General features: G+C 34.1%; 1 protein-coding gene across 1 annotated transcript; it reads right to left on the reverse strand.

Annotated features, from left to right (window-relative positions):
- Nucleotides 1–10,001: 10,001 nt before the first annotated feature.
- Nucleotides 10,002–18,981, reverse strand: LOC107805472 (chorismate mutase 2). Its single transcript, XM_016629525.2, has 5 exons — nucleotides 18,676–18,981; nucleotides 12,424–12,510; nucleotides 12,174–12,323; nucleotides 11,101–11,193; nucleotides 10,002–10,398 (listed from the first exon to the last, which is right to left on the reverse strand). Exons 1-5 carry the CDS (start codon nucleotides 18,880–18,882, stop codon nucleotides 10,162–10,164), a joined length of 774 nt encoding a protein of 257 aa, XP_016485011.2. The 5' UTR covers nucleotides 18,883–18,981; the 3' UTR covers nucleotides 10,002–10,161.
- Nucleotides 18,982–20,938: the final 1,957 nt, after the last annotated feature.

Genomic DNA, 20,938 nt, shown 5'->3' on the forward strand with positions numbered 1-20,938 from the left:
GGATAAGATACCGAGTTCGAGATTCGAGGTACCTGACAAGATCGAGGACGGTAGTGATCGAGACCAAATGAGATAGACATCGAGCAAGATCGAAGGTAGCATAATAACAGAAAAGCGAGACATATGTGACTGGTCGAAGATCATGGCGAAAATCTCGGAACGAATCAAATCAAGGACAGTTAATTAGCTAATCATGAGATTTCCTTCTGTAATTAGAGTTATACCATAATTAGGATTCCTCTACTATATAAAGAGGAGCCCCAATCATTTGTAAGGGACATACATTCTGGCATATCAAAGCAATATAACACTTTCTCTTTAGCTTATATTCTTGTTCATCAGCTTGTTATATTTTTAGCTATTCTTGCACCAATAAGTTCGAGGGTATTCAAGCCCGAGGGCTGAATTCCATTCAAACACTGGTTTGCTTTATCCTATTGTCAATTTTCATTATTAATCTTCATATTCATCAATTGGTATTAGGTGAAAACACATATCTTTAAAATCACATTATAATTTTAATTGTTATCCAATTTTTAGGGTAAACAACCCTTATGATATAAAATTAATTAAAATATACATACTTTTTCCTTGATGTAGAAATTTTGTTATATTTAGACTAGTTTTAGATTAGAACTATATCACTTTGAAATACAAAATAAGTATACACTTTAACATAATACATGGACACTTAATTATGTAATGTGTACATAATTAGCAAGTTTTTGAAGATTCACAAGTAGATGATTAAAAGTGATATTTCAATTAATTGAATGTTAAATGTGTTTACTTAGATATAGTTAAGGTCTATGAGTGTGAAGTATTTAGGGACCAACGTCGAACTTCTCAGTATTGATTAGGATAACACGATCAATTGCCTTTCGTCCCTCCGAAAATGACTATAGACGACAAATTTTAAGGCAAAATGCAGTTTGCAATTCTTTTCTTCTTTTTGTTTTTAACGTTGCAATCTTTAAGTTTGAAAGGATTTTGGAGATTAAATATGTAAATATGAACTCTGACGATGTATAAACGGCTTTAAAATCGAAAAGAAGAAAAGATATTTGTTAGTTTAACGGCTGAATTATGCACAAATGTTTTGCAAGTAACATTAGTTTGTTGAACCACTTAGCGACATCCTCAATTTAGAGAATTGTCACAGTTTCCATCAATGGAATAGATGGTCCAAATGAAAATATAGTAAAAACCCTTTAACTTATTTAATAATACTGAAAGAAATTAGACTTGGGCCAACCCAATCCATGTTTAATAAGTAAATATATTTATATATGTATAATATCTAATTAAAATAAAAGAAGAGATACAATGATTATAACTCGTTGTGTCGTATCTGTGCAATAAAAGGAGAAGTATGTGTGAGAATTATGGTATCAAATTCTCTCCTCCTTCAACAGAAAAAAATCTCTTTCTTGTCTCACAAAATTCTAAAGAGTTCTGGTGAAGATCTTGTGAAGATTTCTTCTGCGAAACACTTAGAATGAATCTCTGTAACAAGGTACGATCATAAACTGTGAATTTTATTTCGTGTATAACATGTGATGAAACTATTTGAATAGTGAAACAAATACAGTGATCTTGCAAACTATGTGTTTGATTTAAATCTTCATTAGTATCAGAGCTATGTTACTTGTTTTCTGGTCAGTTTCATAATCGTATGTTCTGTGTTTTTTTTTACAATGTGAAAATTGGAAGCGACAATCTGTCCTCACTATTTTTTATCATTGTTTGATTCTATTTTGGGAATACCTATTGTTGAAGAAACACATAGTAAATAATTATTTTCCAAAACTCGTTGATGCATCACTACGATGAAATTTATTTTCATCTTAATTGAAGTGAAACCCATAAAAGATTATAATTGGTTTCTGTTTGTTAATCCTGACAATGAAGGAAGTAATTCTTTACTTTAATGAATCAACCTATTGCAAGTATTATTTTTTGGCGTTGTTTTTTTTTTTTTTGGTGAAAAAGATAAACATATTATAGATGCTTAAACAGTTACATAAGGGTTTATAGGATGCATAAGTTGCATCAGTTGAAGAGAACTAGAACTAGATACTATATCCCCCTTATGGGAAAGATGATCATACATAGAAGTTGGAATACCTATTACAACACTACTACTACTAGATACAGTACTAGTTAGGCCACTACTATTACATAACATATTGCTTGATTTGAGTAGTCTTCTTCTAAGCATTCCACCCTGATCTTGTTGGTAAAAAGGGGTGACAAAAGCTGGAGGAATATCAAAAATTACACAACTATCCTCCGCATGCACTGCTCCATATTTTGCTAGACAGTCTGCAACATAGTTTTGTTCTCTGTAGATGCTTTGCAATTTTGAATTATCCAGTTGTAGGAGTAATAACTTGCAATCATTGATTAAATTAGTGTATTGTATAGTAGGTGTAATTAGCATACCAAGTATTGTAGTTGCATCTGTTTCGATGATCAGTGGTATGAGTTGGTGCTGGATAGCAATTTTTAGCCCCATGAGAAGTGCCAGCAATTTTGTCTGAACACTAGAGCCATGTTGTGCTCTCCCTGCAAATCCTAAAATCCATTTGCACTATTGATTACGAAACAACCCACCAATACCACATTTATGTTGAGTTGTCGATGAAGAACCGTCAATGTTTAATTTAAAAAATTATCCATTCGTTGGATGCCATTTTATATAAAGAGGTAGTAATGAATTATTTATTTTTGTAGGATTTTTGAGATAATAAAATTCAACAGCCTGTTTGTATAGTAAAGAAATACTGGATTGGAGATGGTGACACTCAAAGTGGTTTTTATTTCGTATAAACCATAACTGCCACAAAGCAAAAGGCAAGATTATGGAAAATAGAATGCGGTTAAAAGAAGGCAAACGCTGCTTATGTATAAAATCATACCAGCAAGAGGTACTATCCAATTGTGTTAGACTAATTATTTGTGTAGTAGATATATTAAGAGCAGTCCAAAGTGCATTCGCATTATGACATTCAAGGAAAATATGATTTATAGTCTCATGGCCCAAATGACATTTTGTACACAGGGATGAATTTATAATTCCTAATTTATGTAAATATGCAACTGTAGGAAGTCTTTCATGGCATAATAACCATAAAAAGAAAGAAAGTTTAGGTGGTATTTGAAGCTTCCAAATCCACTTATAGTTTATGAAATTATTAGTGTTTGGGTGATTGAGTCCAGTTATGAGAGAATGGTACATAGATTTAACAGAGAATAGCCCATTAGGTGTAATTGCCCAATAAAGTTGGTCATAATTGATGGGCACCATTGGTATGTAAATATCAGTGATTGCATGTTCTAAAGAAGGAGGTAATATGAATGGTAATTTATGCAGGTGCCACTGGTGATTGAAATAGTAATCAGACACTAATTTCCTGTCCTCACCTTGGGGTAGGGATCCAGAAATATAATTACGAAATAATGAATTATGAGTTATCCAAGGTTCATTCCAAAATTGAACGTGTTTACCAGTCGTCAGGTTCCATTTATAACCTAAACGACAATTGGACCAACCCTTAAGAATGTTTAACCGGGTTTTTGAAGCATTCTTTTTGATTAAATTTGATGGCCTTAGGTAAGTATGCAGTAATACCTGTGCCTATAGATGATTAGGGTTTGGGAAAAGCCTCTATGCAAGGCTAGCATGCAAAGCCTGATTTTCGGTACTAAGATTTTGGATTCTTTACCCCCTCGTTCTAATGGTTGTGTAACCATAGACCACTTAATAAGATGTAATTTTTTCCGTTGAGGTGTAGTGCCTCATAGAAAATTCCGTTGGTATCTATTAAGGGAGGAAATAATATAAGAAGGTAGTGTGATATATTGCATGAGATGATTAGAAAGGTTATTTAAAGTGGAACGCATTAAAGTTTTCCTTCCTGCTTTGGTTAAAAAATGTGTTTTCCAACCTGCCAATTAGATTTAAAATTGTCAAGTAAAAATTGGTAATCTCTTTTACTAGGCTTTGAATTAAAAATAGAAAACCCTAGATATTTCCCAAAACGTTTGCCCTCACTCAGGTGAAATTTGTTTTTTTTTTATAGAATCTTTGATATTATCAGCACAATTCTTAGAAAAGAATATCCTAGATTTCTCAAAGTTAATAGTTTGTCCAGAATGATGAGTAAATTGAGTGATGGTATCATCTATGGATTGACATAAGGTAGGTGTAATTTTTTATATCAAAATAATATCATCTGCGAAAAATAGATGTGATAATTGAGGTCCTTTTCTACCTATGGAAATTGGATACCAAATGTTATAGTCAACTTCAGAATTTATTTTCCTCAATAGCATTTCCAAGCATAAAATAAAAATATAAAGTGAGAGAAGATCCCCTTGTCTAATGCTCCGCGTAGGTGTAAAATAATCAGTATGTGTACCATTAATTAAAATAGTTGTAGTGGTAGTTGTAATACAAGATATTATTAATTGAATAAAAGTTTGAGGAAAATTTAGGCTGTATAGTGTATTGTAAATGAAAGACCATTCCAACTTATCAAAAGCCTTTTCAAGATCCAGCTTGAGAAGCATATTTAAATTATTACCCTTCATTTTGTGGAATCTGTGGATAATTTCTTGTACGATAATAGCATTATCAGCTGCTCGTCTATTTTTCTGGAAACTGGATTAAGTTGGATGAATAAGGTGTTCCAGAACTGGCTACGTTGTCGCCGAAATTTTCATTTAAGACTTTGTGTTTTTTATTTTCTTTCTCTTTTTGAAGATAGATTTACATTACAATATAAATTGGTTATAGAGTTGAAGTGTTGCCGAGATTCTTTTTTGTGCAGTAAAGAACATATTAGTGTAGTGTGACATTAGTTTATTATAAATGGATTGAAGATTTGCCTTCTGTTGGCAATACGTGACCAACTTCCTTGGTTATAAATCAATTCAAATTTCACACTGTGAAGAATTCTATTTCTAGTACAGTACTTTGGTTTAAGTATAAGGGTTTAAACGTGTGACTAACAGATTTTTATGTCATAAAATTTGTAGTTTAAACTTTAATGGTAGTTATCTGGCAAATAATTACAGACTATTTTTTTTTACAGTCAAGTAAAGACTTTTTTTTTGGTTTTTTCCTGTCAGCTGCTTGCTCTTTGGATATGGTAGATTATGGGTCTATTCATTAACATTGGTTTAACATTTAATATAATAGTAACTTAAACGAATACATGTATTAATAATCTATCGCCAGTCACCATTTTAATGTACGCATTTGTGCATATATATAATATTTAAAGACATATACATGTGTGTATGTGTATATTTATGATGATTCTAATATTTTTTGTACGTGTAACAGAAAATTATGGTGTTGATAGGGACACCCAAACGAGTTTTTACAAAGGACCAAAGAAGAAGGGTGAAGCCTATGATTGATAATTTGATCAATCTGCCAATGGAATCTAATGAACAAGATGACGATCTTTCAAGTTTTGTGAAACATATTACTAGAATTAATAAGTTAATTCAAGAAGTTGTTTGGGCTGGTGGTCTATTAAGTGATAAAGAAAAGTATAGGGCTTTATGGTCTGCATTACCATATAATTATAACTTTTATAAAGAATTGCTTGATAAATCATGGCAAGAAGTTGACCACAAGTTAAAAGGATCGTATAGGAAGACGGTTCAAGATTTTGTGTATATAAGTACATAGATTTAAAGGTTCAGAAGACTATGTGTCATTTCCTTGGACTGCCTATGAGAAACAATAATAGAATAAATTTGGACAAACCAATAGTTCAAGAGCGAAAATATTACTGCCTGATGACTTGCATAAATTTTTTATTGCATAATGGATATTGTTCCTAGTCTTAATAATAATAATAATATTAGTTTTTCCTTATTTATGTCAACTTCTATTTATGAAAATGATGTAAATATATGGCATGGTAGGCTTGGCCATATTGGTCAACAAAGAATGAATCGCTCAGTCAAAGAAGGTCTTCTTGGCTCTATAGATAAAGTAAATTTGTCTACTTGCGAGTATTGCCTAACTGAAAAATCTTCAAGAAAACCATTTGGTAAAGGTACTAGAGCCGAAACTCCATTGCATTTAATTCGTTCTAACATTTGTGGTCCAATGAATGTAAGAGAAAGGCACAGTGCTATTTATTATATCATATTTATCGATGATTTTACTCGGTATGGTTTATGTCTATTTAATTCCTCATAAATCTTAAGCTTTGAGTTGCTTCGTCAAGTTTATGAACTTGGTTGAGAATCAACTAGATAGAAAATCAAAGCTTTAAGAACTGATCAGGGAAGAGAATACTTGTCTGATGAGTTCAAACAATTGTGTGATGAAAAGGGAATTCAAAGGCAATTGACTATTTTTTACACTCCACAACAAAATGGTGTTGTGGAACAACAAAATAGAACCTTGTTAGAAATGGTTAGGTCAATGATGGCACAAGCAAATTGTCTATCACCTATTGGGGTGATGCTTTGCTCACTGCTGTATTTGTACTTAATTGTGTCCCTTCTAAGCCAGTTACATCTATGCCATATGAGTTATGGACTAATCGAAAACACGATTTGAGCATTTTAAAGCCTTGGGGGTTGTGCTGCTTTTATTCATAATCTTTTTTCTTCACATGGAAAATTAGGTTCAATGGGAAGAAAATGTATCTTTATACGATACTCTAAACAATCGAAGGGCTATGTGTTCATAGGTGAACACGATAGCGGCAAGGTGACTGAACTTGAATCACATGACTTATCTCTTTATGAAACTACGGACCAGATAGCTTCCGCTGTAAACACTCAAATAATTTTGGATGAGAGTCACTCTGATGATAAGGGATAAGTTTCAATTAATACTAATACACCATCCGAATCGAGTGAATTTGATATTGCTAGTCCCAGTGGGAGTAACTTACCAATTATAGATCAATTTATCAATCTCAACCTCGACGAACGAGTTGTCAACATATTTTCCGTCGTCTATTTGAGATCAAAGGGGAAGCATTTATGGCTACTCCACACGACGAAGAAGAGCCACGAAATGTAAATTAGGCTCTTACATGCCCCCCAAAAGATAAATGGCTAAAAGCAATTGAAGATGAGATGGAGTTAATGAATTTAAACCAAGTGTGGGAATTGGTTGATCTACCTATGGGCCGTAAAGCAATTGGGAACAAGTGGGTTCTTAAAATCAAACGTAAGGCTGATGGTAGTATCGAAAGATATAAAGCTCGCCTAGTAGCTAAAGGGTATACACAGTAGGAAGGAATCGATTATGAAGAAACTTTTTCACATGTTGTGAGGTTTACTTCAATAAGGATAATTTTGTCAATAGTGGCTAATTTGGATCTTGAATTGCATAAAATGGATGTAAAAACTGCATTTCTTAATGGAGAACTAGAAGAGGAAATCTATATGAAACAACCTCTAGGTTTTGTAAAAAAAGGCGAAGAGCATAAAGTATGTCACCCTCGTAGGTCAATTTATGGCCTTAAGAAATCTTCTAGATGCTGGTATTTACGTTTTCATAATGTGATCATATCATATGATTTCACTATGGTCCACGAAGATCATTGTGTGTATATTAAAAGATCCAAAGATAAGTTTGTAATCTTATCATTGTATGTAGACGACATACTTATAGCTGCAAGTGACATCGAGTATGTAAAAGAGATAAAAGAATGATTATCTTCTACTTTAGAGATTAAGGATATGGGTTAAGCATCATATGTTCTTGGAGTTAAGATTTCAAGAGAGCGTTCAAAGAGATTGTTGTCTCTTTACCGAGAGCCTTACATTAAGAAAGTTCTTGAACGTTTTAATATGAAAGATTGCAAACCCATAAACACTCCTATTTCTAGAGGTGAAGCTTTAAGCCGGAGGATGTGCCCTCAGAATCCACAAGAGAAAGAACAAATGAGAAAGATTCCTTATGCCAATGCAATCGGTTATCGAATGTATGCTATGATGTGTACTAGACTCGATATCTGTATTGTTGGATTAGTTAGCATATATCAATCTGACCCAGGACAACAACATTGGAAAACAGTTAAAAGAATACTGAGATATCTTAAAGGCACAATCAATTATTTCTTATGTTACCAAGGAACTGATCTGCAACTCAAAGGCTACACTGATACTGATTGGGGAGGACATTTAGATGAGAGAAAATCCACCTCTGGATACACATTCTTGCTTAACAATGGCGTTGTATCATGGAGTAGCAAAAAACAATTATGCATAGCCCTATCTATAATGGAAGCTGAATTTGTAGCACTTTCAGCAGCTGTGCAAGAAACTGTTTGGCTTAAACATTTTCTGGTCCATTTGGGTGTGTATAACAATACTGTTGAACCAGTAACCATCAATTGTGATAGTCAAGCTGCAATAGCCTACACAAAGGATCCTAAGTTACATCACGGGAAGACGAAACATATTGATATTAAGTATAATTTTGTTAAAGACATGGTTGTAAATAAAGAAGTGAGCATGAAATATATCTCTACGCACCACATGGTAGCAGATCCATTAACGAAACCTACAAAATGTGATGCTTATGAAAGCCATGTGAAGTCATTGGGTTTGCGTAGATGCTAGTGTATTTATATTTTTAAATTTTTTCCAAACATGTTCATGTAAAACTACATTATTAAAGTTAATGTTAGTGATGCCTATTTAGTTATTCTTGTTGGTCCATATACATATAATATTTTTTTTTTATGTTAGAGTACATTATTTTTAAGGATAAAAGTATGTCGGACAGAAAAACTGATTTGCTTATTCACATAGGAAATCACCTCGTTGTGACGTGACTAATAGAGATAAGACAATTATAAACTTATTATTATCATAAGCGATAATAATAGAGAGCTTGATGTTTATAATATGAATGTCATTTTTGAATTTATAGTTAATCATGTGTGATTATATTTAACAGTATGTCTTAATTCCAAACGTGAGTTATGATAGATTGTTAAAATAAAGAGTAGATTTATGAACTCAAAGTTAGACATGAGTTGTCTGAACTATCATCTGCACAATATTGTATTTGTAAAAGACACATGCTCTACAGGAAAGGAGTCAATACTGTGATACGTGATTCATGCCACGTATGTATAAAATGACCTATAAGGCCGATACAAGTTTTAATTTCTGCTTGCTATCGTATGAAGTCCTGAAAATTATTAGTAATTTTCACTTCGTACCCTCATGACTCTGACCAGTTTCTTAAGATTTAGTTTGGTGTTTGCTATCTTAGAGTGTTGCCAAAAGATCATGTTTGATTCGGTCTGGAGGAATATCTCTAGAAAAGCATATCAGATTGAGACTGAGAAATTCATGAGATGAGGAAGATCATTGAGTATTATCACATTAATTATGTTCATTGATCGATCCATTATGTTTGTTCATTGGACAAGAGCATAATGATGAACTCAAATTAAGACAATAGAGATTGTGGGATATGAATGTGATATATGGTCTAGGGTACTGCATACTATTATCTACTCCAAATTCCATTAAATCGAGAAGCTATATATTCCTAACAGATGTATAGCGGTGAAGCTCTCGAAGTATGCACCGGTCACACGGTCTAGTCGTTATGTATGAAAGTTACTGAATATGAGTGAGAGTTGACCCACTGTGTGCGAGGGGGAGATGAAAGAAATTAGACTTGGGCCACCCATATGGGCCAACCCAGTCCATTTTTAATAAGTAAATATATTTGTATATGTATAATATCTAATTATTATTAAAATAACAGAAGAGACACAACGGTTAGGACTCGTTGTGTCGTATCTGTTCAATAAAAGGATAAGTATGCGCGAGAATTCTGGTATCAAATTCTCTCCTCCTTCACCAGAAAAAAAAAACTCTTTCTTGTCTCACAAAATTTTAAAAAGTTCCAGTGAAGATCTTGTGAAGATTTCTTTTGCGAAACACTTGGAACGAATCTCTGTAATAAGGTACGATCATAGACTGTGAACTTTATAGTTTAATCCGTGTATTAACATATGTGAACTATTTGACTAGTGTAACAAATACAATGATCCTGCAAATTATGTGTTTGGTTTAAATCTTCAAATACTAAAAATGATAAATGATGAAAAAAGAAAAGGATTGTCAAATAAAAGTTGTATGGTAGTGCTAATCAAGACGGCGTAGAAGGTACTCAACTTCGACAAGTTTTGTCAAAGGCATTATCCATTCATCATATAAGCGCGAAACCAGTGATGGATCAACCTTGTACTTTGCTTCTTTGGTGTTATCATCAATATTTAGGGTCACTTGTTGCCCAAACACAAATGCTTTCTTTGCAACTCTCTTTTTTACCACCTCTTCAACTGCTTCAAATGTCAATAGCTTCATTAGAGCATCCCTATCCTGCAATAACAAAGATATATGTTATTATTTCTTAAAACAAACTTTGAGAACATGCTTTTGTTCGATATAATTCATAATACTATAACACTATGCATATATAGCTATAGATTCTCAGCTACAGAATGAGGATTGTACCTAGTATCTAGCTATAGCCGCGGGCAAACATTAAAATTCCATGGCTATTTACAATTGTGTAAAGTTTCTTGGTTTAGCAACACAAAACTTCCATATATAGCAATTGGTATTAGTCCGTAGTCAAAATTGTAAAGTCTGTAGCAAACTTTTAGCTATTTCATTTCTTGCTTTGCCATACTAGGAAAAAAAGTCAATGTGGCTAAAGTGCTAAGCCACGAAAATTTTCATGTTTGGCTAAAATATATTTCATTAGTGTATATGCATAATATTGTACTATCAATTATCAATTGTAACTCTTTGGAGAAATCTATAATGTGTGTGCAGAAAAAAATGTGTTTTGGAAATCTTCAGAAACACTATAGAACAACTTCTGCAAGAAACAGTCTTTCTAAAAGTATACCTTTTACAAAAGCTTCTTCAGAAAAAACTTAAAAGAGACATTTTCGGCAAAGATTTCTAAAAAAATCTCCACAAAATAAAATTCACTCTGAAATCCAACCATCCAGGGTGGAATAAAAGGGTTTAGAGAAGACATGGAAACCGTAAACAGTTGTATGTGAGACATACCTTAGCAAGAATAAGTGGTTTATATTGATCAGTACAATCCCTGAATTTAACCTTAGCAACAAATTTCCCATAATGAATCCTTCTAGAGAGTGCCTTCAACGAAAAGATATTTTCACTTCAGCTTATAAGCATCGTAATTCAAGTCAGCCACTCACATAACAAGCTGGATTATTAGAGAGATATTATATCTTAAGAAAAACAAAATATATAAAGTTCATACGATCATTATTTAGATTACATCTTAAAATAGATCAAAGTATTAAACTGGATACACAGGAATGAAATTTACGAGATGAAAATGTAATGTAAGACGTAATTTATAACAGAGGAAATTGATGACCTATTAGGTTCAAAATACGGTCGATATTTCTCTCTCTAGGTCAAAAATAGTCCAGATTTAAGAAGTAGATTTTTCTTAAATAGTTAAAAGTAAACAATATAATATATATCATGTAAATATTATAATTTGGGGTAAGAAATTGGAACGTATAAGAATAGTAGTTAAGCCTAAAAACACTTCCCAGCTTGTTAACATGACTAGAGTTCAACTAAAGTTGATTTTTGCTTTTTTTTTTTTTTTTTTGGTTACAAATTGAAATATAAAAAAGAGCCATATAATAAAATAAAGAAGAAGAAAAAAAGTGATGAAGGAAGCTGAAGCTTATGTAAAGGCAGTCTAAGAGTTAGGGAGGAAGTGTCAGCTCGTGTTATTTAATTAAAGCAGATTAGGCTTTCTTAAGAAATGATAATTTAAATAATGGGTTGCTCATGTGTCTTCAACTACGCTTATGTAAAGGCAGTCTAAGAGTTAGGCTTTCGTGTTTAAAACTAAGTTCAAAAATTGAGCTGGATATATAAATTTATCTAGTGGTCTAGAAATGTTGAAAGGAATATAGTTGAATCAAATTTTTTTGTCCATTCGGGTGTTTGCAGTAAATTAAATCACACTAGTTTACTATTGGTAGATTGAGGTAAAAAGGCGCACATGTCATGTGTTTATTGATGTACACGAAATGCCAGTACATTCATTTTCAATGCGCAAATAATCAGTATTAATGTACAAGTTGAGTTACCTGCAATAACTGAATATCACAGGAAGCAGTAGTTGCAAAGTTTTCTTCATCGTCAGCCTGATCAGTACAAAATAGTGGAAGCAACTGCTTTTTATAAACATCCAATATCTTCTCATTTACGTTCACACATTCTGCTGCAGGATGCAAAACCTATAACTCAAATTAGTGACAATATGATAGATAATTTAAATTCAGGTCAAGAGGACAGCTTATAATTAATTAAAAATACATTTGTCTGATAAATACTTACTGGTGTGCATTTGCTAGGTGGTATGATTGAGGCAGGCAACTTATCTGGGAAGAAAGGATTTTCCTCTGCTGATAGGTATCTACCAACCTGAATAATATAATAATATATTCACCAGCCAAATATTTTTTATAAAAAAAAAAACATACATTTTTCAATAATATAACTTCTGTCGTATCAAGCATACCCATAATCTTTCTTTCATATAGAATTAAGTAAGCAAGATGTAAATTAAACAAAAAGATTTTAGTTTTCAGAAATCAAATAAAAATGACTTTTTCCAGATCGAAAGCAATCCAAGATGGGCCCTTTTATTGGAACAGAGAAATTGTTTGACTCAAAAGATATTAAATTTTTTTTGAACAAATCAATCAAAGATGAAAGAGTAAATTCTAGTTAAAGATAATTAAAGATAATTAAATTCTAGTAAATTCTAGTTAAAGATAATTAACTCTAGATCCGAGATGAATAATATGAATAGAAAAACATAGTCGAGTATGAGTATTAGCCGTGATTATGGCCAGATTTAATAGCATAAAGAAATATGCATTAAGTAACATTAAGTGGTAATAAAATGTAAATAAAGGAAAAAGATTCACCCAATCTTGAGTGAGACGGATCTTCTTTCATTTGATAAAGACGAATGATAGACAAATACAAGAACCTTAGGACTCTTTTTGGATCCGAAGAAGGTATGAGATCACAGATCCTCTAGAGAGGTGTGTTTACATATTTTCTACAGAGAGGGAGAGGGAGAGAGCTCTCCTTTTTTGGAAGTCCTCCCTGCCTATTTATAAGGGGTATCCATAGAAAATCCTAAAAAGGTACAATTAGAGGGAATATTCAGTAGAATATTCCATTTGAGGATTCCAAAGCAAACTAGCTATTTCATCGATGTCTGACTTCAGTCTTATTAGGGAACGTCCGACCTCGGCTATTGATGACTGTCTGACCTCGACTATTGATGATTGTCCGACCTCAGCCTTATTGATGACTGTCCGACCTCGGCCTTATGTCTGTCCGACCTAGGCCTTATGTTTCTGTGTGGCTCGAATTTCTCTGATCTAATTTTGACCCATACAGTTAGTCCCTCCGCTTATTGAGGTCATCTTTTGGTCGAGCTCGGTGAGCGGACTTCATTAATCGTAGTTCGAGAAATTTGGATGGGGAGGTCGACTAGTGAGGATCACGGCTGAGGGTGCTGATCTTTAGGTCAAAGTGGTATCCCCGCGGGCTGAACTTTAGCAGAGTTCGATCAGGGCCAATGACTCGAGTGATGAGTCGATCGAGAAGACGGAAGAGTTGGGGAAGGCCATCGATGCCAGGATGGCGGCATCGGAGGAGGTCATTCGCGTCCTCGGATCTGGATGGGCGAGTAGGCCGAATGTGAATTCGGACGAGGTCGCCGAATGTAAATTCGGGCGAGGCTGAAGGTTGATTCGGATGAGGCCGAAAGTTGATTCGGACGAGGCCGAAGGTTGATTTGGACGAGGCCGTGTCGATTCGGATGAGGCAGTGTCGATTCGGACGAGGCCGAGTGTTGATTCGGTCGAGGCCGAAGGTTGACTCGATCGAGGCCGAATGTTGATTCGGACGAGGCCGTGTTGATTCGGACGAGGCCAAAGGTTGACTCGGACGAGGCCGAATGTTGACTCGGACGAGGCCGAATATTGATTCGGATGAGGCCGAATTCTTCTTTTGGTGATGGCCCTTGGTCATAGGGGTGTTATTTCGAGTTGGTCGAAATGTTAAGCCGTCGTGGTTCGAACGAGGTCGAATGTTGATTCGGACGAGGCCAAATTCTTTTTTTTGGCGATGGCCCTTGGCCGTAGGGGTGTTATTTCGAGCTGGTCGAAATGTTAACCCGTCGTGGTTCGGACGAGGCGAAGGTTGACTCGGTCGAGGCCGAATGTTGACTCGGACGAGGCCGAATGTTGACTCGAACGAGGCCGAATATTGACTTGGACGAGGATAGATGTTGATTCGGACGAGGCCAAATTCTTCTTTTTGGCAATGGCCCTTGGCCGTAGGGGTGTTATTTCGAGCTGGTCGAAATGTTAACCCGTCGTGGTTCGAACGATATCGACCTCTTCTTTTTTAGTGATGGCCCTTGGCCGTAGGGGTGTTATTTGATTCGGACGAGGCCGAATGTTGATTCGGACGAGGCCATATTCTTCTTTTTGGCGATGGCCCTTGGTCGTAGGGGTCGACTTCTTCTTTTTTGGCAATGGCTCTTGGCCGTACAGGGTCGACCTCCTCTTTTTGGCGATGGCTCTTGGCCGTAGGGATCGACCTCTTCTTTTTTGGCAATGTCTTTTGGCCGTACGGGGTCGACCTCTTCTTTTTTGGCGATTGCTCTTGGCCATACGGGATCGACCTCCTCTTTTTTGGCGATGCCTCTTGGCCGTAGGGGTCGACCTCCTTTTTTTTGGAGATGACTCTTGGCCGTAGGGGTCGACCTTTTCTTTTTTGGCGATGGCCCTTGGCCGTAGGGGTTGACCACCTCTTTTTTGGCGATGGCTCTTGGCCGTACGGGGTCGACCTCCTCTTTTTGGCGATGACTCTTGGCCATACGGGATCGACCTCCTCTTTTTGGCGATGGCTCTTGGCTGTAGGGGTCGACCTCTTCTTTTTTGGCAATGGCTCTTGGTCGTACGGGTTCGACCTCCTCTTTTTGGGCGATGGCTCTTGGTCGTAGGGGTCGACCTCCTATTTTTTGGCGATGTCTCTTGGTCGTAGGGGTCGACCTCTTCTTTTTTAGCGATGGCCCTTGGCCTTAAAGGGTGTTCCCCGGGGAAGTCTCAGTTTTGCTTAGCTTCTACATTTCTTGGGTGAGTCCCAATTTGCTTAATTTTGCTTGCATTGGAGAGTACGATGCGTTTCTCAAGTGACTGACCGTACTTTTATTCCACTTGGAGAAATAGTTAGTTAAAACAAAATAAAAGCATTTGTTACCTCAGTTTGATCACGTTCCCTTCTCTGGTTATGCTTTCGGTGGCCGCTACCAATTTGGCAAGGCCGCCTATTTCGATGTTTTATGCTCGGAGTATCTGGTTGAGTTGATACTCGTCAAACTCGGGCAGTAGCTTATGAATTCCTGCATGATATTTTCGTAGCTTTTGTTCTTTTATTTGGAAAGTCTCTGTGACTTGGTTGACGACGGGTTGTGAGTCATATCGGATGATGATTCGCCGTGCTCCATACTTGAGAGCTAGTTTCAGTCCTTGTAAATGTCAAAGCAAAAAGTGAAGTTGGCATGGCAAAGCACACGAAAGCCTGTAAGGACGCCACTGTGCAGAACCACACCTCTCAACCGTGGTAATTTATCTGCCAAATATAATGTTTGGCCACTGTAAAGAAGGAATAAACTAAAATTTGTAAGGAAGATATCAATTGTTAAGGACACTAGTGGAGTGCACTTAATAGAAAAAAAGTGAAACGTGGAAAGCATTAATTAAATGATAGAAATGTGTGTTGTTGTTAAGCTTTGTTCCATTGACGTTTGCCAGGTTGCCCTTTCTCATCATCAAGAAATGTGATCTTCTAACTTATTGCTTTTCGTTTTACCCTTTACTATAACATGAGGATAACATAAAAGAGCAAAGATGAATACAACTTTCAGCTCATGATCATGCTTATCGAATGAGGCCATATTGATGATCATTAATCAACAACAAAAGTCTTCAACTTCTATAATAACTTCTTACGGGGAGCATATATAAAATTGTCCTACTACCTTTATTATTGTTTTTCTGTTTTCTGCAGCCTATTGAATGTAGTAGTCTTCTTTAAATAAAGAAGAAGAAGAAAAAGAAAATCAAATGATGACCCTTTAATTAGCTGCCTCTCATTTGCACAAGCACCAAATACAAAAACTAATTGGTGTATCAAATTTGTTTGGCTTCCCTGAAGACGCTCCACAGTTGGAATTGAATTTTAGATCTAAAGGAAACTAAAATTTTAACTAAAAAATTCCCACATACGACGCCAAATTGTTTGACTCAAAAGATATTAAAACCTTTTTGAACAAATCAATCAAAGATGAAAGGGTAAATCTTAGTTAAAGATAATTAACTCTAGATACGAGATGAATAATATGAATAGAAAAACATAGCTGAGTATGAGTATTAGCCGTGATTATGGTCAGATTTAATAGCATAACGAAAGATGCATTAAGTGGCAATAAAATTTAAATAAAGAAAAAGATTTACCCAATCTTGAGTGAGACGGATCTTCTTTCATTTGATAAAGACGAATGATAGACAAATACAAGAACCTTAGGACCCTTTTTGGATCCGAAGAAGGTATGAGATCACTGATCCTCCAGGGAGGTGTGTTTACATATTTTCTAGAGAGAGGGAGAGTGCCCTCCTTTTTTGGAAGTCCTCCCTTCCTATTTATAAGGGGTATTCATAGAAAATCCTAAAAAAGTACAATTAGAGGAAATATTAGAATATTCCTTTTGAGGATTCCAAAGTAAACTAGTTATTTCATCGATGTCCGACCTCAGTCTTATTAAGGACTGTCCGACCTCGGCTATTGATGACTGTCCGACCTCAGTCTTATGGTTGTCCGACCTCGGCCTGTCCGACCTCGGCCTTATGACTCCGCATACCGAATTTCTCTGATCTAATTTTGACCCGTACAGAAATGATATTCAGCTTCTATTACTGAAGGTTTTACATGTAATAAAGATATTCTCTAAGTTTCACTTCAAAAACTAATCCAAAATCTTCAAAATTAACCTTTCAGATTACCCACAAAAAAAAAAAACCATAATCAAGCGTGCCACACAAAAGAATAAATTGAAAAAATGAATTTGTTACGTACTATTTATGGAGTGAATATTATATTTGGAGTCACATGATTACCTTTTCTTGTTGCACAGAATATAATAGTAGGAAAGTTATAGTTCTAAAATAAGAGGGATATTCGTTACAAAATTTAAGAAGTTTGAAAACTTTACTTTAAGGACGTCAATATTATTTTGACATGGACTAAAAGAGAAATAAGAATAGTACCACTATTAGAAATTCGGTAAAAATCGATCACGGTCGATCGACCAATTTGGTCGATTTTTCAATATATTTTAATTTTTAATATTTTTTTACGAAACTGACCAACTTTGATCGTTTTTTTTTATGCAAAAATGCGAGAAACTATTTTTAAATCCCGTAAAATTTATTTTTCAAGTAATCGACGAACTTTGGTAAGTGAACGCATGATTTAGACGCACATCAAAGAGTTTAAATTTATTGTGATAAAACCTACGTAATATTTGAGTGGAGAGAGGTAAATCAACGCTACGGTAACTATTATCAGAGTTTTTTGACCATGTACTTGCCTAACCACCCAGATTTCTTAGTTATCCAAAAATAAAGAAAAGAAGAACAAATATAGAAGGGAAGGTAGAAAAAAACTTACAGCCAACGCAATAAATATAGCAACTACTAACAAAATAGAGCAAAGTAAATAAAAGACCAATAAATTCCGAAGATCAAGGAAACCTACCATAATACGACAACACTATTAGGTGTTTGAAGTAAAACTATTTTATTATAACTCTCTCTCTCACCTATTTCAATTACAAACACGAAAGTATGTTTCCATATTTATTTTAACAGCAAATTTTATTTAGATATGAATTAAACAAATCAAATCATAAATAACTAATATTTTCTACTACGACTTTAAATTAGTTTTCTAACCGTGTTTATTTGGTTTTTTCTTTTTCCCATAGGGTCGTTTGCTTTTTTTCTTTTTCTTTTTCCCCGACGAGTAAAAAGATTGGAATTCTAATAAAGTAATTATAATAGAAAAATTAAATGATAGTGTGATTATTCAGTGAATATACTTTTATTAATAGATATTTGATATTAGGACAAAAAATGAATATAAATATGTTAAACTTTTATTTCCAAATAACCTTATCTTCCTTATGAAAGAAAAGCTATGGAGTCGTGTGGTTTTATTATTTTATCTTGGGATTGCTAATTTCAAGATTGTTATCCCACATAACATAGAGTGTGATATAAAATAACACCACAATTGTAGCATAAACAATATTATTTCCAAAATAAAAAATTGAACCAAATATGAGAGAAATAATCCTATAATTTTTCCTGGGATTATAGTCTGTTATTCCACCAACCAAACAACCCCTTAAAATTCTAAGAAACAACTACTACAACATCTAAATCAGAACAACCATGTATACATGTATGATAGAAGAAGAGAAAGGGATGAAATAAGTACCTTAGAATGAAGAGCTTCTGTTTCTTGAAACAAGTAGTGGAACAATGACCCTGAAATATTCCAAGAAGAAGAAGAAGCTTCTTTGTACAAGGTGGGAGTTATTGGGTATTTGATTCTCTCTATAAGGTTGAAAATGATGGTGTCTTCTTGTCTAATTAAACTATCCCTTATTGAATCAAGACTCAGTTTATTATTATCCGATGCCATTATTAATAGGCAAATATTCAGAAGGAGAATTCTTGTGGTGGTTTGATAGGCAGGGGACTTTAAGAAGGCAAAAGGAGAATGAAACAACGTTATCAGCTTTGGTTGGTTAAGTTTGAGCTATACATTCACGAGGTTTTTTTTTTTTTTATTTTTTTTTTTTATGTTTTTAGTCCCTATGTTTTTTATTAATTAAGGTTATGGTCCTACTACTATACGTTACATAAAATTTAACTTCTTTTTATATGAACGAACTAAATCTGACGTAGGGTATTTAATTACAACGAATTGGCAAACTTTGCTTCCCTGGTGGAACCAGATAAGCTCGTAATTGTGGAGATATTTATAACTCATCTAAATGGTGGCTTCTCAAATAAATATTTGCATACCAATGGAAGATTACGATATTCTCTTTATTCCACTTTATATAATACTATTATTATTTTATAGAATTAATTTATTTTTTTAATATAAGTTTTTGATACGTCATATAAATATTTTTAAATACAAAAAGTTGTAATGTGTAATATTTTAATGTAGTATGTTATTATCTAATTTTATTTCTAAAAATAAGAAATTCATATCCAAATTGGGATTTAAAAGGCCGAATGTTTGATCCTCCTAGTTTGAACCTCTTCATCCTTGTTGAAAATGAAGAGAGTATGTCATAATTTTGTAAAAGCTAAATTAGATTTTAGTTATAATTGAAGGGCTAAAATTGCAAATTGTCATGACTTTCAACTATAATAGAGTCATGGGAATGTCCGTTTGCGTCAGAAATGTCATGCGGCGCACTTTAGCTGTTTAGGGTGCACGGTTTGCTTATTGCAGGTATCTAAAGTTGAATAAAGGACATTAGAATTCGTATTGCAACAACAATTAACTTAACTTTGTTTCACATAAGATCTACTAAAAAAATATTTATTTCAATTGAGAATAATATTAACATGAAGCTTAATACCTAAGGAACTTTGTGTAAAATAAGAATTTAACGTCACGCGTAAAGGGTGTTGTAGTGGGGATCCACACAACATTGTCCTTTGTGTTGTCAAGTTTTTCACTAAAGTCCACCCAATCAAATTTCTTTTTCCTGCTCGATGATTTAAAGAAAAGAATTGATCACATTCACAACTAGCTTTCTCGTTTTGTACTTTGCTTTAAGAAATTAAACAGGGTCCGTGATTGGATGTTTTTTATTTAGCTATAGATATTAAAATATGAGTACAAATTGATTTGAAATATATATATATTTATATATATATATATATATATATTATATTTCTCCCTATGTCCCAATTTATATGCTATAATCAGATCATATTTCTCCCTCTATCCTGATTTATATAATACTCTTTTCTCTTAGGTAAGTCCCTACAAAAATGATATATTTCTATGTTTAATAGTAACTTTTATATTTTCTACTATAATTTCTATAATTTATTTCAAACTACAAGTTTCAAAAATTTTTATTTTTTTCTTAAACTATGTACTCAATCAAACATTCGGGTAAAGGATGATAGTCATTTTTCTCCTCAGTCTTTGTGTTGAAAATTGAATTTTCCTCCAAAATTTAAACTATAGAAAATCCTCCTTCAACATCAAGAACTAGCACTTGGCCAACAATTAAGTGGTGGACGTAAAAGGGTGAAAATAGCACGGGCTAGCCAGTTTTCAGATCGGTAATTGAAAAATAGTTGGTGTTTGCAAAGTTATTAAAAAATAATCACTATTTTGCTGTAACACCGAAAGTTCTAGCATAATATACTGGAGATTGGTGCACCCGTGTATGAACTTCCAACATATTATGCTAGAAATCCAACACACGAAAAGTTCAAGCATAATATACTGGAGATTGGAACACTTGTGTATGAACTTCCAGCATATTATGTTGGACCATTAATATACTGGAACTCCAGTGTATTATGCTGGAATATTTTTCGGATTTTGAACAATGTTGTTGTTCAGATTTATCTTTACATGAAAAGTGGCTAAATTTTGATTACTTTTGAAACTGTCATTATTTTTCAATTACCACTTATAAATCTAGCTATGTTTTAGT

The sequence above is a fragment of the Nicotiana tabacum genome, chromosome 16 (genome assembly GCF_000715075.1).
Source record: "Nicotiana tabacum cultivar K326 chromosome 16, ASM71507v2, whole genome shotgun sequence".
Classification (NCBI taxonomy): domain Eukaryota; kingdom Viridiplantae; phylum Streptophyta; class Magnoliopsida; order Solanales; family Solanaceae; genus Nicotiana; species Nicotiana tabacum.